The sequence below is a fragment of the Oryctolagus cuniculus genome, chromosome 10 (genome assembly GCF_051225735.1).
Source record: "Oryctolagus cuniculus isolate XC-2025 breed Fujian yellow rabbit chromosome 10, ASM5122573v1, whole genome shotgun sequence".
NCBI lineage: Eukaryota > Metazoa > Chordata > Mammalia > Lagomorpha > Leporidae > Oryctolagus > Oryctolagus cuniculus.
Window position 1 is genome coordinate 30,878,232 of NC_142876.1, and position 25,862 is coordinate 30,904,093.

Below are 25,862 nucleotides of genomic sequence, written 5' to 3' on the forward strand. Positions count from 1 at the left end.
GGCTGCAATGACTGGAGCTGGGCTGCTCCAAATCCAGGAGCCAGAATCTTCTTCCTGATCTTCCACATGGGTGCAGGGACCCAAGCAATGGGCCATCTTCTTCTACTGCTTTCCCAGGCCATAGCAGAAAGCTGGATCGGAAGTGGAGCAACTGAGTCTCGAACTGGCGCCTACATGGGATGCCAGCACTTTACTCACTATGCCACAGCGCCAGCCCCTAAATAACTATTATTAAAGCTGCCTTAAATTTATTACTGCAAAATGGCTACAAGACAGTTGAGAATTATGTAAATGGGTTTTGTTATATTTCTCTTGGACACCACTGTAAGTATATAAAATGGCTGCTAAGATTTTAACAATGTTTTCTGACTGGTACAATATGAAACATGGAGACAGAGTACGTAAACTACAATTATGATACAGAAGGAACAGAATAGATTATTTTGGTGTTTCTGAATTTGTCCTCATTTTTAAAAACTTCCAAGTATTGTTCCCATCAATTACCTAAAAGCAATGCAGGTTTTTTTTTTTTTTTTTTAAGGAGAGCGAGCTCTTCCCACCCACTGGTTCACTCCCCAAATGGCTGCAATGGCCAGAGCTGGGCTGATCCAAAGTCAGGAGCCAGGAGCTTCTTCTGGGTTTCCCATGTGGGTGCTGGGGCCCATGCACTTGGGCCAACTTCCACTTCTTTCCCAGACCATTAACAGGGAGCTGGATCCAAAGTGTAGTAGTGCTCATGCCACAGGCAGAGGCTTAACCTAGTGCCACAACTGGCCCCCGTACAGGATTTTAAACAACTGCTTCTGAGCCATCATTGAAACTTAAGTGCAGACAGAGCAGTTCTGCGTCAGGGCCAGCTGTAGGTGCTGCCCTGATGGGAAGAGCAGGTTGGAAAGGGTGCAGCACTGCGGAGGAGGGGTAGGGGACCCCAAGCCCTAGTATCGGAGAGGTCTCCTGAGAGGGCCTAGCTTAGCTGTGGAGTTTCCCCCTGTTTCTTGCTAGATGGTGCACATGTACTGTGTAAGGTAAATCTGACACAAGTGTGGTTGGTTTACTTGTGAATTTAGACTTGACTGGAAATGATTGGATTCATGAGGCAGCAGGGGCTTTTGGTGAATAAACAGAAGTTGAAGAGAAGCTGGAGCTGCTTAGGAGCTTGGTTTTATACTGAAGAAAGCTCACTAGAGTGGTGTGCAGGGATTCTTGCCTTTTGTAAGATTTATGGCTACTCATTTCCTTGTTCTTCAGAGGTCTTTTTCTCATTTGAATATACCCAGCTGAGAATGCAGCTGTTTGAGAAGTTTTCTGAAAAAGGTGTATGCAGTATTTAGCTTTAATATTTTAGAATACCTTTGTTTTCTGTTCTGTCATGTTTGTGTTGGGTGAAAAGCTCACTGAATTTTGGCTCACAATTCTTTTCTGATTTTGTAGAATTATTTGGCAACAGAAGTTACACATACAATGTAAAAATCTAATTTTTTAGATGTTTAGCAAAAACTTGGGAAATTTTTGGTAAATTGGTGATAATTTTGCAGTGTGTATATTGGGAAGGCTTGGGTTGAAAAGGAACATTTTCATTGGTTATAGATTTCATAGTCATAAAGCAATTTTGAGTTTACATTTGAGCATAATCAGATAATGAAGTGGTCAATAGAAACATAGGATGTAGATGGTCAAAATCAAGAGTACAACAGAATACACTTGAACAACATAACCTGAATGTAATTTGTATGGGGAACAGCTTTATCAGTAGTAATAGTTCTTAGTAGTATGTGAAATTGCTAGTATTAGCGTGTGCAGGAAGAAAATCTTTGTTAGTATATATTAGGATTTTTATGCTTGTGGGTGACTGTTGGCTTATTTTTTTTCCCCTTTCCTTTTAGAATATGGTTTCTAGTTTTAGGGTTTCTGAACTACAAGTTCTACTAGGCTTTGCTGGACGGAATAAAAGTGGGCGCAAGCATGACCTCCTGATGAGGGCGCTGCATTTATTGAAGAGTGGCTGCAGCCCTGCGGTTCAGATTAAAATCCGAGAATTGTACAGACGCCGATATCCACGGACTCTTGAAGGACTTTCTGATTTATCCGCAATCAAATCCTCGGTTTTCAATTTGGATGGTGGCTCCTCGCCTGCGGAGCCTGACTTGGCTGCGGCTGGAATCCACGCGTTGCCTTCCACTTCAGTTACTTCTCACTCACCGTCCTCTCCTGTTGGTTCTGTGCTGCTGCCAGACACTAAGCCTGCGTTTGAGATGCAGCAGCCATCTCCCCCAATTCCTCCTGTCCATCCTGATGTGCAGCTAAAAAACCTGCCCTTTTATGATGTCCTTGATGTTCTCATCAAGCCCACAAGTTTAGGTAAGTGTTGGAAAAATCAGTTACTTCTGGACAAATGAGCAAATAAGAAGCCTTCAATTATGGATTATGGACTTGCTGTGAATTTTATAAAGTGGAAGTGTTAATGTCACATGTTTAAATATACACATAAAAATATTGGCAGCTATGACTGCAACTGTTAGTTTGAATTCTTTTTCTAAATTTTTTTATTGTGGTAAAATACACATAAAATCTTAACTCTATCAAGTTAAAATTCATTAGTAGTAAATACATTCATAGTGTTGTATGGCTGATTCCTGCATCCATCGCCAGAATCCTTTGGTCTTGTGAAACTGAGAGTCTGTACCCATTGAACAATAACTCCCCATTTCCTCTTCCTCTCAGCTCAGCAACTACCATTCTACTTTCTGTTGCTGTGATTTTGACTTTTAGGTGCTTCATCTATTTCACTTAGCATAATATCCTCAAACTTCTTCTGTGATGTAGTTTATGTCAATTTCCTCCCTTTTATTATTATTTTTTAAAGATTTATTTGTTTGAAAGGCAGAGTTATAAAGAGGCAGAGAGAGAGAGGGAGATCTTCCATCTGCTGGTCCACTCCCCAAATGGCTGCAGTGACCGGAGCTGTGCCAATCCGAAGCCAGGAGCCTCCTCCGGGTCTCCCACCTGGGTGCAGGGGCCCAAGCACTTGGCCCATCCTCCACTGCTTTCCCAGGTCACAGCAGAGAGCTGGATTGGAAGTGGAGCAGCCAGGACTCAAACTACCGCCCATATGAGATGTTGGTGCCAGAAGCGAAGGCTTAGCCCACTAAGCCACAGCACCAGTCCCTATTTTTGTTTTTTTTAAAGGTTTTGTTATTTCTTTGGAAGGCAAAGTTAGAGGCTGGGGGTGGGTGGGTGGGGGATCTTCCATCCACAGGTTTGCTTCCCAAATGGCCGCAATGGCCAGAGCTAGGATGATCAGGAGCCAGGAGCTTCTTCTGGGTCTCCCACGTAGGTGCTGGGGCCTAAGTATTTCGCCCATTTTCTAATGTTTTCCCAGGCACTTAGCATGAAGCTGGATTGGAAGAAGAGGAGCAGCCAGGACTCAAACTGGCACCCATATAGGATGCTGGTGCTCCCTACGACTTAACACACCACACCACAGTGCTGGTCCAAGAATTTCCTTTCTTTTAAGGCTGAATAATACAGTTCTCTGTGCTGAAGTTTCACAGGAATAAATAGGAAATCCCCTAATCTAAAAACAAAGAAAACTCTCATCTCTATTATTCTTCCCTAAATAGTTCTCATTTGTCCTCACAATCTTTCTTCATTTTTTTCTTTAAGATAACTTTCTTTCTTTCTTTCTTCCTTTCTTCCTTTCTTCTTCCCCTTTGCTTTCCTTTCCTTTCTTTTTTTCTTTCTTTTTTTCTTCCTTTCTTTCTTTCTGACAGTGAGAGAGAGAGAGAGAGAGACAGAAAGTTTTTCCTTTTTCCATTGGTTCACTCCCCAAGTGGCTGCTGCAGCCGGCTGCTGCGCTGATCCGAAGCCAGGAGCCAGGTGTTTCCTCCTGGTGTCTCCCATGTAGGTGCAGGTCCCAAGGACCTGGGCCATCCTCCACTGCCTTCCCAGGCCACAGCAGAGAGCTGGACTGGAAGAGGAGCAACCGGGACAGAATCCGGTGCAAGATAATTTCTTTTAAATGTCAACTACTTTGGAATTTTCTGTTTTAAAACTTCACCTGTGTCTCTACAAAAGAATATATATGTGTGTGTGTTAGTTTTAAAGGAATGAACACCTGTGCAACTAGGTTCCACATTTAGACAGGAACATTGGGGCCAGCGCTGTGTCATGGCAGGTAAAACTGCCATCCTGCAGTGCCAGCATCTCATATGGTGCTGGTTCGAGTCCTGACTGCTCCACTTCTGATCCAGTTCCCTGGTAATGTGCCTGGGAAAGGTGTGGAAGATGGCCTGATTCCTTGGGCCCCTGCATCCACATGGGAGACCCAGAAGAAGCTCCAGGTTCCTGGCTTTGGATCAGTCCTGCTCCAGCAGCTGGGGCCATTTGGGGGTAAACCAGCAGATGGAAGACCTCTCCTTTCTCTGCCTCTGTCTCTATAACTCTGCCTTTCGTAATAAATAAATCTTTAAAAATAAATCTTCTAAAAAAGAAACAAGGAACATTACTCTGTCTTTAAAGCCCTCTCCTTGACTCTCTTTTACCTGAGCTAAATCATTACCATGCATTTTATGTTCCTTCCTTAGCTTGCTTTACTGTATAGGTATATATGTGAAAAAGGGGTAGGTTTGGTCAGCTTGTTTTTGGAATTTATATAATGGTATTCTCTATAAATCCTTCAGTAGCTGGCTGTCTCTTCACTATGTATGCAGCATAAAGTGCTGATAGGTCTAGCTGTTTAATGTTCTGTGAAATCCTTCTGAGTTTTGTGTATGAATGTTTGATTCCTTAGAATTTCTTCATTCTTAGATTACTAAAGTAACTAATCCTTGTAATTGAAAAACTAAACATTGCAGAACTATAACAGGGAAAGTCCCTAGGAATCTCATTTTTTAACCCACCAGTCATACCAATAGTTAACCATTTCTTTGCATATTGTATTTTTTCCTCTCATTCAAAAGACTTTTTTTTTTTTTTTTTTTTTTTTTGATAGGCAGAGTTAGAGAGAGAGACAGAGAGAAAGGTCTTCCTTCTGTTGTTTCATCCCCTAAGTGGCCGCTGCGGCTGGCACATTGCGCCGATCTGAAGCCAGGAGCCAGGAGCTTCCTCCTGGTCTCCCATGCAAGTGCAGGGACCCAAGCACTTGGGCCATCCTCCACTGCCCTCCCTGGCCACAGCAGAGAGCTGGCCTGGAAGAGGAGCAACTGGGACAGAATCCGGCGTCCCGACTGGGACTAGAACCTGGGGTGTCGGTGCTGCAGGCGGAGGATTAGCCAAGTGAGCCACAGCACTGGCCTCAAAAGACATTTTTGAAATGTAGAGTTTCTGTGCCACCTTGTAGCCTCTGAGGGTAACACCCTACCCCCCCACCTCCCGAGTTTTGTGCTGTGATAGTCTTTCCTGATGTTATTTCTTGGGCATATATTTGCAGATCATTTTAGCAGGCCTTGTCAGTTAGTAGTCATTATAAATGAATCTGAGTGTAATTTGAAATTTATAAGGTTATGCTAAAATTACTAAATGAAATTATCACTCTTTTACTCTTGCTGTGTGATACTATTTCAAAGCATAGTGGTATAAAACAGGTGTTTTATTATGCTCATGGATTCTCTGGATCAGGAATTTGGAAGGCAGAACGTGAATGGCTTCTCTATCCCAAGATGTCTGGGGTCTTAGCTGAGAAGACTTAAATGCTGGGGATGGCATGATAGGTCGGAGCTCTGATCACTGGGAGACATCTTTACTGACAGATCTGATGGCTGTGCTACCTACTGAATGGCTTGAGCTCAGTTTTTCTATTGGCTGGAATTCATTCCTACACGTGGTCTAGTTTGGTTTTCTTTCTAGCATGAGAAATAAGTGTTCTGACAGTAAGGAAGCAACACATGACACTTTTATGATCCGTCCTTGCATGTTGTGTAGCAGCCCCTTACACCATACGTTGTTGGTTAAGCAGTCACAAAGTGCCATTTGGACTGAAAGGGAGGGTGATGTGGACCCCACTACACAACTGGAAGGATGACATGATGGGCAAGGTACTGTTGTAGCTGTGTTGGAAATTCAGAATCTGCATTATGCAGCATTGTTGAAAAAGGAAAGGGTTTGAATAAACACATATGTATTGTCATTGATTTGTGTTAAATTTTCCCTTTCAGACACTCTTAACATGAAAGCATTCATGATATTATGCAGAATCGATTTTTTGATCCCAAAGTGTAGACATTAATGAGGACAAAATACTTGGCAAAACTTGCATGCTTTTACTTAACGTCCTGCTGTTCTTTTTCATGATCCATACCAAAATGACAGTTTAGCCAATGGACTTACCTTTTGGTGAATTTACTGTGCATGTGGCTGCTGTTCTAAAACTGACAACCTAGAAACCATCAGTAAAAACCAAAACAAATTGGGTTTTTTAGCATTTGCACAGTCTTCCGCTGCAAGTTTTCTGAAGGCCAGTTTGGTAAGGCATGATGAAACAGGTCTGCTGTCCCACAGGAACAGGGTGGTTATTTGAGATTTTGGTCTGGGTTGAAAATTTGGCAGCAAATAAATGATAGGTAAAGCCAAAAATATTCTAGAAAGATCTATTATGATATAAACTGCTGATAGTAAACTATAATTTCTTTGTTATACATGTATGCTTCATATGCTGATGATGGAGGCACTCCAGCTTCAAATGTAAAATCTATGTTTTATGGTAACATTTCTGGCTAGGTTGACTACAGTTATCTAAGGCAGAGCCTCTAAAACTGCTTTTTATTGTGGTCAGTTCACTGAGGGTGTTTTGCCCAACTTTGCAGTTTAGATTCTTGCTGTTTTTTGACACACTTAACAGTGATCCTGTCTTTAAGGAGATTTATGTTAATCAGGCTTAGAAGAATGAGGCAAGAAACACAGTTAGTGGGCAGGTAATTTCATTTATCTACCCCCTCCTTTTTTGCTGTTGTCATACTTTCACATCTACCTATGTTATAAATTCTGTCTTTGATTACCATTACTTTTTCTTTAAAGTTATCTTTTTAAGGAAATCACAAGAAGAAAACAATTTTTTTTGAAATTTTTTCTTATTATTTGACAGAGTTAGACAGTGAGAGAGAGAAAGATCTTCCTTCCGTTGGTTCACCCCCCAAGTGGCCACTACGGCTGGAACTACTCCGATCCGAAGCCAGGAGCCAGGTGCTACCTCCTGGTCTCCCATGCGGGTGCAGGGGCCCAAGCACTTGGGCCATCATCTTCCACTGCCTTCCCGGGCCACAGCAGAGAGCTGGATGGGAAGAGGAGCAACCGGGACTAGAACTTGGCGCCTATATAGGATGCAGGTGGAGAATTAGCCAAGTGAGCCACGGTGCCGGCCCCAAGAAGAAAAATAATTTTTTTTATGTTTGCCACTTAACTGTTTATAATGTACAGAGGGGGCACTTTGCCCTCCTGTGGGTATTGCAGTTCCAGTTAGGAAGTAGAAGATTTTATATTAGCTTGTTTTGTTTTTGTTTTAATGGACACTAGAACATCATTGACTAATTCATCAGCATTAATATCCTATAGTTATTTGTGACATAAGTGCAGTTTAGTTTAATGACTTTGCTGAGTAGTCTTTTGTCTTTTTTTTTTTAAGATTTATGTGTTTATTTATTTGAAAGGCAGAGTTACAGAGAGGCAGAGGCAGAGAGAAAGATCTTCCATCTGCTGGTTCACTCTCCAGATGATCACAATGGCTGGAGCTGGGCTGATCCGAAGCCAGGAGCCAGGAGCTTCTTTCGGGGAATCCATATAAGTGCAGGGGCCCAAGCACCTGGGCTCTCTTCTGCTTTCCTAGGCCATAGCAGAGACCTGGCTCAGAAGTGGAGCAGCTCGGACTCAAACTGGGTCTTATATGGGATGCTGACATTGCAGGCAGCGGCTTTACCTGCTGTGCCACAGCGCCGGCCCCTGAGTAGTCTTTTTTAATTAGGTAACCTTGTATATGAAAATAATTGCTCTCTACTAAACTGTTTCATTTGAAAGGCAGAGCAACAGAGGTATAGGTAGAGGTAGAAGTCTTCCATCTGTTAGTTCACGCCTGAAATTCCTGCAGTAGCCAGGGCTGAGCCAGTCTGAAACCAGGAGCCAGGAACTCTATCCTGGTTTCCCACATGGGTTGTAGGAACCATGTAAGTACCTGAGCCGCCATCTGCTGTCTCCCAGGGTGTGCATTAGTAGGAAGCTGCATCAGAAATGGAAGCAGGACTTGATCCTAGGTTCTCTGATATGGGATATAGGTATCCAAGCAGCTGCTTAACCTGCTGTGCCACAATGCCTGACTCAAGTATGTATCTTTAAAAAAAAATTATTTTGTTTGAAAGGCAGAGTGACAGAAAGATTTTCTATCTGCTGGTTCACTCCTTTGATGGAATGGCTGCAACAGCCAAGGCAGGGCCAAGAGCCAGGAACTCCATCCAGGTCATCCACATAGGTGGCAGGGACCCAAGTATTTGAACCATCTTCTGCCGATTTCCTAGGCACATTAGTAGGGAGCTGGATTAGAAGTGGAGAAGCTGGGACTTGAACTGGCGCTCTTCTGGTACCAGCATTGCAGGTGGCAGCTTAACCTACTGCATCACAGTGCTAACCCCAGCAATTATGTATTTTTATAACTCTAGCTACATAACAGGTTTTGAAATTTAAAATTTTCTTTTACATGTTCTGAATAAATATAAAGCAGTGAGAACAAAACCATGGCAAAGAAACAAAGACTTTGTCCTGGGAACTTGTACCTGACTTCTCAGATCTTTAGATGAGGCTTTACTTGAGGATGAAATGTAATATTGAGGCCGGCACCGTGGCTCAATAGGCTAATCCTCCACCTAGCGGCGCCGGCATACCAGGTTCTAGTCCCAGTCAGGGCGCCGGATTCTGTCCCAGTTGGCCCTCTTCCAGGCCAGCTCTCTGCTGTGGCCAGGGAGTGCAGTGGAGGATGGCCCAAGTGCTTGGGCCCTGCACCCCATGGGAGACCAGGAGAAGCACCTGGCTCCTGCCATCGGATCAGCGCGGTGCGCCGGCCACAGCGCACTGGCCGCGGCGGCCATTGGAGGGTGAACCAACGGAAAAGGAAGACCTTTCTCTCTCTCTCTCACTCTCACTGTCCACTCTGCCTGTCAAAAAAAGAAAAAAAAAAAAAAAGAAATGTAATATTGAAATGCTTTATTATATTTTGGCCAAATGAGAAAAGTTCATGGAAAAATTTAATTAAAAGATATAAATTTTACTTTTCTTTTTTCTATAAAGATTTATTCATTTATTTGAAAGTCAGAGTTACACAGAGAGGAGAGGCAGAGAGAGGGAGGGGTCTTCCATCCGATGGTTCACTCCCCAGTTGGCTGTGCCGATCTGAAGCCAGGAGCCAGGAGCTTCTTCCGGGTCTCCCACACCGGTGCAGGGGCCCAAGGACTTGGGTCGTCTTCTACTGCTTTCTCAGACCACAGCAGAGAGCTGGATTGGAAGTGGAGCAGTTGTGTCTCGAACCAGCACTCATGGGATGCTGGTGCTTCAGGCCAAGGCGTTAACCTGCTGCGCCACAGCACCAGCCCCTAAATTTTACTTTTCAACATATACTGTGTCAACTATAGGACACCTTGGTAAGTGATGTTAGCCATGTAATCCTTCTCTAAACAACTAAGGGTCCTGGGAATTTAACCACTTCAGTGCAGTCTGAAGAAAACTGTGAATGTTCTTTGAAGATTTTTTTTTTAAATAAAAAACATGTCAGAAGGAGCCAAATCAGGACTGTAAGGTGGATGCCTGATGACTTGTCATTGAACTTGTAAATATTTGCCCTTGTTTGCTGAGAGGAATGAACAGGAGAAAGAGTCTGTAGTAAAACTTTCTTGGGTGTTTTTCTGCTTAAGCTTTGGCTGACTTGCTCAAAAACCCTCTCATAGTAATCAGATGTTGTCATTAGTTGGCCCTCCAGAAAGTCAAACAAAAAACAAAACACAGAAACACAGGCCTGGACATCTGAAATAACTATTGCCATGCCCTTTGCTCTTGACCAATCAGTCCACTTTTGCTTTGACTGAATCACTTCCAACTCTTGATAGACATGGCTTTGACATCAGGATCATTCTCATAAAGCTGCATTTCCAGTTCTTCAAGGAAATGTTTTGGGATCTTGATCCTGCTTGTTTAAAATTTCCATTGGTGGGTTTGCGTTGCGGCTTAAGGGTTGAGCCGCTGCCTATGTTGCCTGCATGCCATATGGGCTGCTATTTGAGTCCCAGCTGCTCCACTTCCAATCCAGCTCTCTGCTGATGCACCTGGGAAAGCAGTGGAGGATGGTTCAAGTGCTTGGGCCCCTGCACCCACGTGGGAGACAAAGAGGAGGCTCTTGTCCTGGCCCAACCCTGGTTGTTGTGACTGTTTAGGGAATGAACCAGTAGAAGCAAGATCTCTATCTCCCCTTCTGTGTCTGTAACTCTGCTTTTCAAATAAATCTTTTTTTTTTTTTTTTTTTGTTCCGACAGGCAGAGTGAACAGTGGGAGAGAGAGCCAGAGAGAAAGGTCTTCCTTCCTTTTCCGTTGGTTCACCCCCAAATGGCCGCTGCGGCTGGCGCACCACACTGATCAGGAGCCAGGTGCTTCTCCTGGTCTCCCATGTGGGTGCAGGGCCCAAGCACTTGGGCCATCCTCCACTGCACTCCCGGGCCACAGCAGAGAGCTGGACTAGAAGAGGAGCAACCGGGACAGTATCAGGCGCCCGACCGGGACTAGAACCCGGGGTGCCAGCTCCGCAGGCGGATGATTAGCCCATTGAGCCGCAACGCCGGCCTCAAATAAATCTTAAAAAAATTTTTTTTCCATTGAAAGCCTACTCTTGTTTGTAACTGATCTGGCTGCAACAGTTTTGCTACCTATTGAGTAGAATGTTGGTTCAGCTCTGAAGGTTTCAGTCAGAAGTGTGTAAGCTAACCTAAGTCAGATGTCTATGGTGTTGGCTATTGTTTCTGCTGGTAACAGTCCTCTCTGTGTAGGGCACAAAAGGATTTTTTTTTCCCCTCTCTCACAAATTAATGTGGGTGGGCTGCTACTGCAGGTTTCATCTTCCCTACTTAAAACAAGTTAGCAGATTAACTGCTGATTTCATTTTTTTTAGAACATTTAAGAAATTAAGATTTATTTGAAAGAGCCAGAGAGAGAGAGTGTGAGAGAGTTCTTTCATCTGCTGGTTCACACCCCAAATGTCCCCAGTGGCTAGAGCTGAGTCCATCTGAAGCCAGGAGCTTATTTCGGGTCTCCCACGTGGATGCAGGGTCCCAAGGACTAGAGCTCTCTGCTGCTTTCCCATGCACCTATGCAGGGAGCTGGATTGGAAGTGGAGCAGCCAGGACTCAAACCGGCACCCATTTGGGATGCTGGCACTGCAAATAGTGGCTTTACCTGCTACACCATAGCGCCGGCCCCTAAACTGTTGATTTCTTTGGGGCCTATTTACATGAACTTTGCATAAAGCATCAGTGATTTCTCCAGTCTTATACCCAAGCTTCTTTTTAAATTTGTTTCATTTTGCTTTAGTTTTGACACAGTTCATGAATGTTCTGATAGTAACTCTTCCAAACTGATGTCTTGTCCTTCTTGTGACTTAAACTAGATCCTCTTGTCAGCCATTAACAAATCAGTACGAGTTTCTTTTAGTATAAAACAATTTGAAATCCAAACAGTTTTTTCATAGTAAGTATTTTCATGAAATTTTGCATGCTCTTGTATATTATAAATAGTGTTTTAGAATAAATAATGATTAAATGCTTAAAGATGCTTTTGGAGTGACTTTACTCATGATTTCACGATGAATGCAGTTCACTGCTTGATTTTCGAGTGTTTAAGCCTTAAACATTTTAGAATTTGGCAGATACTTCTTATCAGAAGTACTTTCTTATTTCCTTGTATTTGTTACTGAAATTATCTTTTTTCCTCCTCAGTTCAAAGCAGTATTCAACGATTTCAAGAGAAGTTTTTTATTTTTGCTTTGACACCTCAACAAGTTAGAGAGATATGCATATCCAGGTAAGAGGAATGTTGGGAATGTATTTCTTCTTGAATATCACAGCTTTAGTCTTCTGGTGCTGCCAGAACAAAATCTCGACTGGCTGGCTTCAACACGGAAACTGTTTCTCAGAATTCTGGAGGCGCTGGTCCAAAATCAAGTTGTTGGCAGATTTGGTTTCTTCTCAGGTCTTTGTTTCTTTCTTCGCATGGCTTTTCCTTTGTCTCAGTGCATCCCTGGTGTCTTTTCCTCTTCTTGGAAGGACATCACTCATGTTGGATTAGGAACCCATCCTTCTGGGCTTCATTTAACCTTCATTGACTCTTTCAAGGTGCTATTTCCAAACATAGTCACTTTGGGAGTTAGGGCTTCAGCATACAAATGTTGAAGTCAGTGTATGTTCAGTCCCTAACAGACTGTTTCTCCTTGAGTAAGAGAAATCCGTTTTGATTAAGGTTAGGCAAATATTTATGTATTAGGACAAAAAAATTTTTTAAAGATTTTATTTATTTATTTGAAAAGTAGAGTCACTGACAGTGAGAGGTAGAGACAGAGAAGTCTTCCATTCGCTGGTTCACTCCCCAAATGAAAAAAAAAATTTTTTTAAAGAATTATTTATTTGCAGGGCAGAATTAGAGAGAGACGGAGTAAGGTCTTCCGTCCACTGGTTTACTCCCTAAATGGCTACAATGGCCAGAGCGGGGCTGATCTAAGCCAGAAGCCTCTTCTGGATGTCCCGTGTGGGTACAGGGGCCCAAGCACTTGGGCCGTCCTCTGCTGCTTTTGCAGGCCATTAGCAGGGAGCTGGATTGGAAGTGGAGCAGCTGGGACTTGAACCACCTCCCATATGTGATGCTTGTGCCACAGATAGTGGCTTTACCCCCTATGCTACAGCACTGCCTCTATTAGAAAAACATGTAACTTTTGCATAAAACCTCAATCTTTTAAGTTACTGTTTGTCGTATTTGGAAATAATTTTTAAATTGTTTTTATTTTTTTTGAAAGGCAGAAAGAGATCTTCCATCCACTGGTTCGCTCCCTGAATGCCTGCAGTAGCTGGGGCTGAGCCACGTCTAAGATGGGAGTCAAAAACTCAGTCATGGTCACCCCTGTGGCTGTGCGGGACCCAAGTACTTGAGCCATCACCTGATGTCTCCCAGTGTACACATTAATGGGAATTTGGAATCAGAAGTGGGACTGGGCCTCTAACTCGGGCATTCCAATGTGGGATGTAAGTGTCCCAAGCAGCATCTAAACTCTTGTGTCAGCCACCTGCTGCTGGAAATAAGTTTTTAAATGAAAACTTTATTTCAAATATAGCAGATAAAAAGGAATTTGTGATAACCACCCGAAGATGGGGTGGCCATAACTTTATCATTTTAACCTGAGACATTTTTGAAAGTGTAACATTGAAGTAGTTACATTTGTAAATGGCAGATGAACTAAGAGACGTAAGAGCAAAGAAAAGGAAATCTGTAATGTATACTTCATTATTTAAAATATAGCTGTTGGTTGAATAATTGATTGGGTATACCCCAAAGGCCCGTCTGTTGAAGGCTTGGTCCCCGGAGTCGTATGTTACTGGATTAAGGATTGGTATTTGATACAGGTAAGGGTCTAGGAAGTAGGCCCAGTGGGAGGTCTTTAGGTTGTTGTGGACTTCTCTGAGAACTTGGTTCCTGTGAGACCAAGTGGGGCCCAGCTGTGCCCTCAGCTTCCTGGCTCACTATGTTATTCTTTTCCACACGTGGGCCACCACCATTGCCAGCCTCTATCCTTGAAGATGGAGGATTGATGAGGCTGCCCAGTCTTGGACTATGGACTCCAAAAGCAATCTGAAGTAAACCTCTCTCCTTCATAAGTGAACTCCATCAGACATTTTGGTTGTAGTAATGAGAAGCTGACTAAAAGTCGTCGTTGGTGTTAATGTTATTTATGTGACTCTTTAAAATTGCATTCTTACAAGATTGTGCTTAAGAAAGCTGAGATTCTTGGAGATGTAATGATTTTTTGGGACTGAGAGTTAAAATCAGAGTGAGGAGTTCAGCAAATGAGCGCTCTTTTCCTCCTTTCATCTATTCATTGGAACACTAGAGATGTTAGAGATTTTCAGAAATAAGGGCACTGTAACTTTGGGAAATTCTGTATTGAACAGTTATGTAAGTTATTTGTAACAGGACTTTTCAGAATCTGTTAATGTCCATATGTGTGGTGGGGCTCCCAAGGTGGTTGATCCAGGTTTATGGAACTTTTTAAACACCTAACATATTGAAGATACAATGTTACTATATGGAATACAGCTTAGATTCTTTTTTTTTTTTTCTTTTAAAGATTTATTTTCTGAAAGGCAGGACAGAGAGAGGCAGAACTATTCCCCTCAATGGTCCACTCCCCAAATGGCCACGGAGGTCAGGGCTGGGCCAGGAGCTCCTCCCAGGTCTCCCACATGGGTGCAGGGCCCCAGCACCCAGCCGTCTTCCACTGCTCTCCCAGGTGCAGGGAGCCGGGCTGGAGCGGCCGGGACTGGGCCCAGCGCTCTGCCAGGGACCTGGGGTCCGGCCTCACGTGTGGCGACCCAGGGGGCTTTCTTCAGTAAATGTTGTTTCTGGTTTCTTGATTAAACTTGTAAACCTAAAAATTTTTTTCTTCCCAAAACTAAGATTCCTGAGCCATGAGCCCAAGACTGGAATTGTGTTTTTCCATTTGATTCTCCTGAAAGAGCTTTTACTTTAATGCCAGGACCAACAGCTGAGGGGCGGGGGCACACTGGCAGCTGCCCACCCCGTGTGCCTGGGAGGGGACCGAGGGTCCGGGCCCACCCCATGCCCAGGTATCAAGGGGCCCCTCCCTGGGAGAAAGCTACAGATGGAAGCAGAAAAATAAACCCCCGCCCCTTCAGCCAGAGGTGGCCCCACTCTAGGGCCGGAGCTGGGGTGCCGCGGGGCCGCCGTCACTTCCCCGTGAGTTCCAGCACCTTCTTCACCATGAGGCCGATGCCGTCGTGGATGTGGTGCAGTGCGGCCTCACCCCTGAAGGCTGGGGTGGTGACCACCTTGTTCTTCCCATCCACATGAGCTTTGTGTGCAGAGTCAGGGAAAACACCGCAGGAGCCCAGCTCCCACACAGACGCAGGCCCCTCGGACCCCACTCCCCTCCTGCCCCGGCCTGAGCCAGACTGAGCCCAGCTCCCACACAGGTGCAGGTCCCTTGGCCTCCCACTCCACTCCTGTCCTGGTCCAAGCCAGACAGAGCCCAGCTCCCACACAGGCACAGGTGCAGGTCCCTCGGGCCCCCACCCACTCCCCTCCTGCCCCGGCCCAAGCCAGACCGAGCCCATAGAGCTTAGATTCTTTGGCTAATCACATTTTGTTAAAATTATTTATCAGCAAAAATCTGAACATTATTTTATAATCAGACTCTCTGACGTTTGAGGTTCCAAAGAGTGGTGCACATGTAAATAGAATGGCTTCTGGCAATCTTATGGATAATAATAAAATGACAAATAAAACCAATTAGATGTTATATTTTATATCCCTAAACCATGTCATGAGTTTTTACTTTTTGTTATTCTTTGATCCGTTGCTTGGGATCAGCATTTACTAGGTGTTCATGAGGTACAAGGCACTGTGTTCCGTGACATCCTTTTCTACAGCTTGTTTGCATTGCAGTCTTGCTAGTGAATCAGCTCATGTACATAAAATGTTTGTTGGATTGCACAGTATCTTAGAGCCAGTTGAGTAATGACAAATAAGAGCTGATTTATAGGAGGGAGGGGTCACTATAAAGCCTTAGAGATATGGGAAAGCCTCATTGCAGGATTATGTAGGCTTTTGAAGTAAGTAGGTGTAAAGATAAATATTTCAAGTTATCTGTTTAAGTGAACCAAGCAAGGGACAGAATTGTGAATAGTGTGCTGCCAGTTGTCTTTAAAAGATTGTATGTGTAGAATTGGCTTAACATGCCTAAATAAACACATATTTATATGAAATATAAAGAGTAGCCGCTGGTGCAGAGGGGACATGGGCGGCTGGGGACAGAATTAAGGGAAATCTTCACTTTATATCCTTTCTTATATCTTCTAAAATTCAGACCATCTTTGTGAAGTTCAAATAGATCTAGTGAATGTATTAGTTGGTCAAAAAATAAGTGGCCAAAACTTAATTATTTTCATTGAAAAATTTTAATTGTGTTCCAGAGATAGATGTTGTGATAGTTGCACAACAGTATGAATGTCCTTGATGCCACAGAACTGTACACTTAAAAATGGTTGTAATGGGGCTGGTGCTGTGGCATGTGGTAAAGCCGCCGCCTGCAGTGCCGGCATCCCATATCGGCGCCGGTTCGAGTCCCGGCTGCTTCACTTCCAATCCAGCTCTCTGCTGTGGCCTGGGAAAGCAGTAGAAGATGGCCCAAGCCTATGGGCCCCTGCACCCACGTGTGCTTTTGGGATGCCCCTCCCTACCATGTCTGTTGCACATGCCTCTCCTTTCTGCTACTCCAGATGCTCCAGGCTGATCTTGTATCCCTTCTTTCCCAACCCTGGAACTGAACACTTACCTCAGGAACCCTGGTTCCTGTCATTAAGACTTTTATTTTATGACACTTTGTACTTAGAAAAATAAAAGTGATTCATTTGACTCTAGCATGTAATACATTCTGGATTTGGATAATTTTTGTGATATCTTTCAGCAGCTTCTGTCCTTGTGGTTCTTAAACTTTTGCTCTTGTTTTTCACTGGAGAGCTTTTAAAAATTTACTCGGGTTTCATCCTGTATCAATTAAATTAGAATCTCTGAGGATGGAATCCAAATAACAATGATTTTTAAAGCTCCTTGTGTGTTTTTCCAGTGTACAGCAAATTTAAGAAGCACTGCTATGTATCTAGGCCGGCGCCGCGGCTCACTAGGCTAATCCTCCACCTTGCGGCGCCGGCACACCGGGTTCTAGTCCCGGTCGGGGTGCGGGATTCTGTCCCGGTTGCCCCCCTTCCAGGCCAGCTCTCTGCTGTGGCCAGGGAGTGCAGTGGAGGATGGCCCAGGTGCTTGGGCCCTGCACCCCATGGGAGACCAGGAAAAGCACCTGGCTCCTGGCTCCTGCCATCGGATCAGCGCGGTGCACCGGCCGCAGCGCGCCGGCCACGGCGGCCATTGGAGGGTGAACCAACGGCAAAGGAAGACCTTTCTCTCTGTCTCTCTCTCTCACTGTCCACTCTGCCTGTCAAAAAAAAAAAAAAAAAAAAGAAGCACTGCTATGTATCTGGCCTCCCTTTTGCCTTCAGTGGTAGTGAGGGCTTAGCTAGAGGCTTCAGTACATGCAAGTTTAAGAAAAGATTTGTTTATTTGAAAGGCAGAGTCACAGAGAGGCAAACAAAGAGAAAAGTTTTCCATCTGCCAGTTCACTCCCCAAGTGGTCACAGCAGCCGGACTTGAGCCATTCAGAAACAAGGAGCCTGGAGCTTCTTCCAGGTCTCCCACGAGGGTTCAGGGGCCCAAGAACTTGGGCCAGCCTTCACTAGTTTTCCAGGCACATTAGCAGGAAGCTGGATCGGAAGTGGAGCAGCCGGGACTTGAACCGGCACCCATATAGGATGCTGACACTGCACTGACACCACAGTGGCAGACCAAGTTCAGAGTTTTTATTTTTGTTCTTAAAGATTGATAAGTAGGTTCAGCTCTGTTCTTGGCTTTAGCACTCTGCTTCTCCTTGGTACTGTGTTTCTAAAAATGCCCTCTTAGTCCTTCACGCTGATTTTTCTTACACATTCTCAGGAATGAATCTGATTCTCACTGCTCTGTGATGGGATTCATGAATATGTTTTGTTATTTTTACATTGGTGGCTGCAGAATCACCAACATCTTGTCTGTGATGAAAGGCCTTTCCCATTGCCTCTGCTTTGGTGACTTACAGGTACATGAAGCATAGCATGTGTTGAACTTGGCTTCCTCCCTAACCTGCTTATTTGTTTTTTGTTCTTTATTCACTCATTCATTTAGCACATAGTTTCTGGTGTCTGCTGTGGTCCAGACAGTATTTCAGGCACTAAGTGTGCGAAGTTGAAAAATAAACTATCCTCAAGGAGATTTTTGTGGTCTGTTTCTTCCTCAGATACCCTTTCCAATATTGGCATTGGAGTCTGCCTGGACAGAGAGGCTTCCTTGTATTACCCCGGTTTTCACTAACCACTTCCCATTATTTTGCTACACGTTGTTGATTCTTTGTCGCTTTTGAAATTCAGGATTTGATCATGCAGCTGAACCTTCAAGGAAACTAGCATGGTCTTCTGAGTATTACCAAGTAGAAAGTAAATTCTGGCTCAGTCACTGAGATCTGCATGCCCTGGGCGAGTGACTTAGCCCTGTTGAAACTGAAGTACCTAGTATGTGAAGCTGGAATAGCAGTCATCACCCCGTGGGGGGTGAGATTAACGCCACAAGCTGCTCCTCCCCTCCTTACTCGTGAGCAGCATCACTGTTCCCAGCTGTACCATTTGGAAGCCTGGGCATGGTCCTAGAAGCTCCCCTTCTCTTCTCCTGCCTTCTTGTATCTAGTCAGTCCCTGAGTCCTGCCAGGCTTTCTTCCTAAGTACCACTCATTGATGGTCATGTCTAAATAGCTTCCAAGCCCTCATGTCTTGCCTTTGCGATTGTGATGGTTTCTTAACTCTGCATCTCTGAGCGGACCATGTGATCATTGCAAAATTCATTCTCCTTTGAGTTTAGAAACCCTGTGGTGGTGCTTCATGAAGCCCATACTTGTTTGGCAGCCCTCTTCAGTGTCTTGCTCTGCCCATCCACAGCGTCGTCCTTTCTTTAAAAATCAAAATTTCTGGTTACTCTTCTCTGGCAACCAACAGACCTGCTAGGCTTTCCTGTTTGCCTTTCCTTAGTTACCATCTGCTTCCCATCACAGTACCTTTGCATATCCTCTTTCTCCTTACTGTGCCTGGCAACCTCTGAGTCATGTTTCAAGGTTTAGTTTAACAGTTAACTTCTCTCTGATGCCTTTCCAGATTTTTCCAAACACATTCTTTGTGTCTCACTGTGCTGTGCACTTATTTCCTATTAAAGTATCACTGTATTTATTTGACTAATTATGTTTGTAAACTTCTTGATGATAGCGATCTTTATTCTTTATATAGTCTCAAATCCTAAGGAAATAATTATAGCAACCAGCTGCTCAACCTTATGAGCATGTCTTACACTTAGGTACCTTACATGTATTATTAACATGTTTAATTGTCACAACAGCTCAGTGAGGTAGATGGAGTAATTTTCCATCTTTAACAGTTGTAGAAATCAAATCAAAGAAAGGTTAAGTGACTGTCCAAGGTTGTGATGCTAAAGCTGGTTATTACTGAGCTTTACTGCCTGCCAGTGAACAGAGGATTGGAAACAAACTGGTCTAGTTAGAGCCAGATGAGTATATTAGCCAGCTTTTTGGTACTATGATATAATACCTAGGGAGCTGCTTAGGAGGGGATGAGGTTAATTTTGGCTCATGATTTTGGAGTTGCAGTTGAAGATCAGCAGGATCTTTGGGTTCTGACTCTGGTGAAGCCTTTCCTACTGACAGAATCAATCCTGAGGTGACGTAGCTCGGCACACAGCGAGACAGCTATCTGTCTCCCCTTATAAAGTCTCTGATTTCAGCATGAGCTCTGCCCTAAACGTAATCCAATCTAAACACTTTCTAAAGGCCTCATAACTGGATCAAAATTGGATTAAGTTTCTGCCCTTTTAGCATTAACATAAATATTTGGTGACCAAGCCTTTAATATTGGGGTCTTTTGGGGAAAGTCAATATTCAAACTAAGGTCCAAACCATGAGCAGTGAGGCTTACGTGTACTTCTCTAGATTTCTCAAAAAAGGACCACCCTAATGATGCCCTCTGACAGAGTTCAAGATTTAGGATGGGGGCTGGCACTGTGGCATAGTGCATAAAGCCACCACCTGCAGTGCCAGCATCCCATAGGGGTACTGTTTTGAGTCTGGGCTGCTCTACTTCCAATCCAGCTCTCTGCTATGGCCTGGGAAAGCAGTAGAAGGTGGCCGAAGTCCTTGGGCCCCTGCAGCCTCTTGGGAGACCCAGAAGAAGTTCCTGGCTTCAGATCGGCACAGCTCTGGCTGTGTGGCCAATGGGGGAGTGAACCAGTGGATGGAAGACCTCTCTCTCTGTCTGCTGCTGCTTCTCTGTGTGTAACTCTGGCTTTCAAATAAATAAATAAATCCTTTAAAAAAAAAAGGACTTAGGATATTTTAGCTGTAATGTATGTCCTTGTAACCTGGGGGACTTGTTCAAATGTAGACTCTACTTCTTAGATCTGGGCTGGGGTCTGAGATTCTGCGTTTCTGATAAGCTGCTGAGAAGTACCAGTGCTGCTTCACTGTGGACTCCATTTTAAGTGGTCAAGATTTAGAAGGTTCAGTACTAAAGATATTTTATATGGGGCTCTTAGAATCTAATCTAGCAATGGAAAGAAGTTCTGTGTTTTTAATTGTGTACATAGTTGTGAAGTTGCCATGGTATAGAGATGCTGTACTGCTTCCTTTTTTCTGGTTCTATACTAGCATCACCTGAATAGCTGTAAAACTAATGCTAAGGCTGTACCCAAGACCTGTAAGACTATCTAGTGAATGCGTCTTCATAGATTTTTTAAATTTTCATGTGATTAGACTGTTGAACCAAGAGTAAAAACTACTAAGCAAATAGATTAATGAGTTAACACTTTGAGAACCTAGAGTGCTCTTTTTCTTGTTAAGCAACTTTATTGTCTGTTGCAGAAAAACTGCACCATCAGAGTACCTGTGAATGAATATATCCTAACATCTCTGTGAAGACATGGCTAAAAATTAAGGAAGTGGTGGGAGTTATCCTTCTAGTGTTTTGATTAAGGCTTTTGGTAGACCAGTATTCATCTTCTAAGGAATAAGAATAAAAACATTAATATCACTTTTTCTGATGAGAATGTTCTTGTTACTGTGCTTTCTTAATCCACTTAAAAGTTTTCTTTTTCCAACAGAGATTTTTTGCCGGGTGGCAGGAGAGATTATACAGTCCAAGTTCAGCTGAGGTGAGTTTGATATTTTCTACTACCTTAATTTCACACTGGCTCATTATGTACATGTACATAGTCCTGAATTTGAAAACACATAATCATGTTTGAATACACTGTTGAGGAATAATTTTCTTTCCTTCCTTTTTTTTTTTCTTTTAATGTAGACTTTGCCTGGCAGAGACTAGTTGTCCTCAAGAAGATAACTATCCCAATAGTCTGTGTATAAAAGTGAATGGGAAGCTGTTTCCTTTGCCTGTAAGTTGTACTTTGTTTACCTGGTTTTCATATAAGTTTAGTATAACACAGACAAGTCTAGAAACAGTGATAACTCAGTACTAATGAACAGTTATAACATCCAGATTAAATACTATTGTCCACTAGAGGGATCTGTGGCTCCTTGGAGAAATAATGGCTGATTCCAGGTCTTGGGAGGTGGAAAAGATGAACCTGGACCATCTGGTTTCAGAAATCAAGGAATCTGTGAAAGACTGTTGGAATCATATGAAACAGCACAGCAGGATGGGACTTGGGCACTTCATGTAGAGCAGCATGTTGTGATCGACATTTGGATGAGCTATGCTTGGCCCATGGATGACATGGTGAAAGTACAGGCAGCTGAGGGCCACTGGCCACAAAGATGAAGAATTCCAGGCTTAGGACCAGCGTTTTGGGGTTTAGGCTGCCATTGGTAATACCATGTATCCCATGTCAAGTGCCAATTCAAGTCTTAGCTGCTCTGCTTCTGTTCCAAATCCCTGGGAAGGCAGCAAAAGATGGCTCGTTTCCATGCAAGAGATCAGGATGCAGTTCCTGGCTCCTGGCTTTGGCCCAGCCCCAGCTGTTGGAGCCATTTAGGGAGTGATCCAAAAGATGGAAAATCTCTGTCACTCTACCTTTCAAATAAATAAATCTTAAAAATTCTAGGCTTGTACTTCGCTGATACACATTGTGGGAAGGTGCAGTGATATTTGATGCCCTGTTGTTTGAGGCAGTATACAAGCTTCAAAACTTCGGAGATGTGTGTGTGTGTGTAGTACATGCAGTGTCTGTCTTGCCTAATGGATACCTCTGGACTCTTCAATTCCTGTTTAGTCAGGTCTTACCATTTTATTTAAGTAGACTGTGTATTGGTTTCCAGTGAGAGCTAAGATCTGTTAACTATGTTGATACCATTCATAATCGAAACCATAGTAGAATATGGCCTGTTTGTCAAGTGGAGACATATTTCTGTAACTAAAACACTCTGAGAACAGTGAACCTACCAGTAAAGCAGGTTTCCCTTTCAGCATCACAGACACCATAGCAGCTACCACTGAGGAGATGTGGAAGCTACTCAGTGTTCCTGCTGAGCCTGAGCCTTGGCTCTGGAATACGTATGGGAGCAACAGCAACTCTGAGCGGTTGAGAGAACTGTGATCTCCACCAGAGCCAAATGCTTGTAATTAAACCCCAAAGTGAAGCTATCCATGGCCTATGCTGATCTTTATAGTCAAAGAGATCTGGCTTTTCTTAGTTGTCAGGAGTCTGATTTGTCTGTACACAAGCTGTGGATCTAGAGACCTGAGAGGCACTGTTTCATGAATTTTACAGGACTTGAGCACATTGCATCACTGGCTGACTCTTTGAAAGATGCCTGTAAGACTGAAACCAATTGAGACCTTCCTCTGGGGATTAAAGGGGAAATTGCAGAGTTTGAGTAGATGTGATAAGGGTGGGTTGCTTAGTTAGTCCCATACATGTTCAGAAAACTCCCGTGGGACATTTTGCCTCTCAAGTTCGTGACCACAAGCAACAAGATTCTCAAGAATTGTCTTTTGACTGGATGTGTTGTACAAAGATCTGAACCAAGAGAAGAAGCAACCCTACTTGGAGCTGAAGGATGCCCATGGGTAGCCGCATGTGTGGTAAAAGAAGCGTGGGAAAATTACAGATTTTAGAGTGACTCTGCATATTTTCTGTGGTTTTTCTTACCTATTTTTCATTGCCTAAGATGTGCTAAGATTTCTTTGGCTCTAATTGCTGTTTATCATTCTCACTGTCTTTGAAGAAAGAGGAATAGAGGCTTTCTTAATGTCTGTAGACACCTTAAGACCTCATCATGGGACTGGGCCACTGGTAGGGGCTGTGTCTACCCAAACTCTGGCATTTCTGCAGAAAATGTGGTTACATATGTGTGTGTACACACAAGTTCACAGAACTTCGAAATGGACTAGTCGGTGTCATGCTGTGGGATATCTCCACATGGGAGGTGTGCAGTATCACTGTTCATAGCTCTAAAATTTGTTACTCTTCCAGTCTTTGAGAGAGGAAGTTTGGCAACTGAGCACTTCCTCTGGAACATTGCTGCTCAGAAAGCACTATCTAACCTGGAGAATACTTACATGAGACCATTTGTGAACATACTGGCTACAACACAAAGTCTGATGACTCTGTTACTCGCCCCTGAAGCCGGAGACCTGCAGTGGTTCCAGGAGCAGTTGTGAAGAAGGGAAAAACATGGAGCATTGGGAGAAGGGCAAAGATACCTTTCAAAAACAAAAGACAATGGGTGGGACTTGACTGACCTGCTAGTGCTATCCCAAAGAATACAGAACAACTAGTGTAAAATTCAGAGGCGACCAATGGAAAATTCACCAAACTGCCTCTCGATCCACAGTTGCTGTTGATTGGGTAATGAAATGCAGTCTTCATTAGCATGAAGCAGGATTCTGAGATTTGTGAGAATCACAGGATGAGTGTGCTGCAGCCTCACACAAAGAATGCTACAGTTCTCCTGTCAGAGTTCAGTTGAGCTCTTGACTGCCACGGGAACCCCAGGGACTTTGTTGCAGAGCACCAGCAGGCCACAAAAAAGTTTGACATGTACTTGCCCATGATCCTGGGTTATTGAACAACACATCCTGGGAAGTTAAGCTTGCCACAGCCATGGAATTTTCCACAAAAGCTCTGAGTATTTGAATTTGTGTCCTGGAGCAAGTCCTCATGTGTGTGACCTTTTTGCAATATCCAGTTATTATGGACCCAGGACAGCTGGCCAACGTACTTGATGTTGAAAGTAAACTGAACAGGAACTGGTATTACTTTGACAATAGCAGCATGTCATCCCAGATACCTAAGGATCAAATAGTGATGGAAGCAGCTTAGCTGCTGCTTTACCCACATTGAAATGATGAGTTTCATAAAACACTTATGTGATAGTTTTCCAGGTTTCTCTGTTGCAAGGGAGACAGTAAGCCGGTCTTGGCAGGAATTTGCAGGATGGTGACATCCGGCAGGGACAGACACAGAGCTGCCACAGAGTCCTTCCATCTCTTACTCCATGTGGCTGCCAGTGTACACACTGATGAGAAAATTCCATGTGTCTTTGGAAAAAAGAAGGAAAAAAACAGCTATCTTTGCTTAGGGAGTTATTTTGAGAGGGTGAATTATTTTTCTATTTAAACAGACTAAAAAAATTGTAGAGCTGTAAGATTGAAGGGTGATTAAGAGGTGTTCTAAGTTTATGAATTTTCTGTTTCCCACTGCTGTGTTGCAGTCACAGCTATGGTTTGCCTTAAGTAAATCTGGCCTGAAGTAAACTTAGCATTTTTGCTTTTAAAATCCATGCAGCCGGCGCCGCGGCTCAATAGGCTAATCCTCCGCCTGTGGCGCCGGCACACCGGGTTCTAGTCCTGGTTGGGGCGCCGGATTCTGTCCCAGTTGCCCCTCTTCCAGGCCAGCTCTCTGCTGTGGCCCGGGAGTGCAGTGGAGGATGGCCCAAAGTAATACCAAGTGCTTGGACCCTGCACCCGCATGGGAGACCAGGAGAAACACCTGGCTCCTGGCTTTGGATCGGTGCAGCGCACCAGCCGCAGCGGCCATTGGAGGGTGAACCAATGGAAAAGGAAGACCTTTCTCTCTGTCTCTCTCTCTCTCTCACTGTCCACTCTGCCTGTCAAAAAAAAAAAAAAAAAAAAAAAATCCATGCATACATCCCAATTTGAAAAGGCTGCCCCATGATGTAAGTTAGGGGTAATGTTGCAATCTAAAAGAATGACTGCAGTGGACTCAGAACTATCAAATACATAAAAGTTTTTATAATTCTATGAAAATAAACTAGGTGGAAGTTGCACTATCTCATTACTTTGAAAACTGATAAAGGCAAATAAAGCATCTGTTTCAAGGTAAACAGATTTTCTAAAATTTGTTTTATTTATTTGAAAGAGTTCCAGAAAGAAGTAGACACAGAGAGGTCTTCCATTCACTGATTCACTTCAAATGGCCACAATGGCCAGAGCTGACCCAATCCAGAACCAGGAGCTTCTTCTGGGTCTCCCATGTGGTTGTAGGAGCCCAAGGAATTGGGCCATCCTCAGCTACTTTGCCAGGCACATTAGCAGGGAATGCCACAGTGCTGGCCCCCCAAGGTAAACAGATTTTGATGTCATTAAGTTCTTTAAGGAAACATTTCAACTAATACAATAGAATTAGAAAATCTTGCAGTCTGGAATTGTGCAGTGACTCTAGGTAGCCATCAACAGCAGCACCATCATCAGGTTGCCATCCCTATAACCTGTTAGGCCAAAGCTTGATGGGAAGTTTACATGGAGAGATCCTCGTGGCATCACTGAAAATGGGACAGTTAAAATATGTGAGCAAAACCAATCAATAAAAATTAAAGGGGATCAGAGTTGTGACACAGCAGGCTAAGCTGTTGTGTTTGTGTGAGGATTGGTTCAAGTCCTGGCTATGCCACTTCCGATCCAGCTCCCTGCTAATGCACCTAGGAAAGCAGCAGAACGAAACCCAAG

At 43.7% G+C, this 25,862-nt stretch overlaps 1 protein-coding gene across 50 annotated transcripts in view; it reads left to right on the plus strand.

Annotated features, from left to right (window-relative positions):
* The window catches only part of PIAS2 (protein inhibitor of activated STAT 2), a 108,156-nt gene that overhangs the window by 33,051 nt on the left and 49,243 nt on the right, over nt 1-25,862 (plus strand). For 48 of the 50 annotated variants that reach the window (XR_011379338.2, XR_016214034.1, XR_016214033.1 and 45 more), the window contains 4 exons: nt 1,884-2,358; nt 11,952-12,036; nt 21,037-21,087; nt 21,237-21,327. Coding sequence is in view for 29 of the 50 variants with exons in the window: in XM_070050211.2 (XP_069906312.2) it covers nt 1,884-2,358; nt 11,952-12,036; nt 21,037-21,087; nt 21,237-21,327 (702 nt within the window). In the remaining 21 variants the exon portion in view is untranslated. The remainder of the gene's footprint in view (nt 1-1,883; nt 2,359-11,951; nt 12,037-21,036; nt 21,088-21,236; nt 21,328-25,862) is intronic. The other 2 variants (XM_089305153.1, XM_089305152.1) reach the window with 1 other exon arrangement.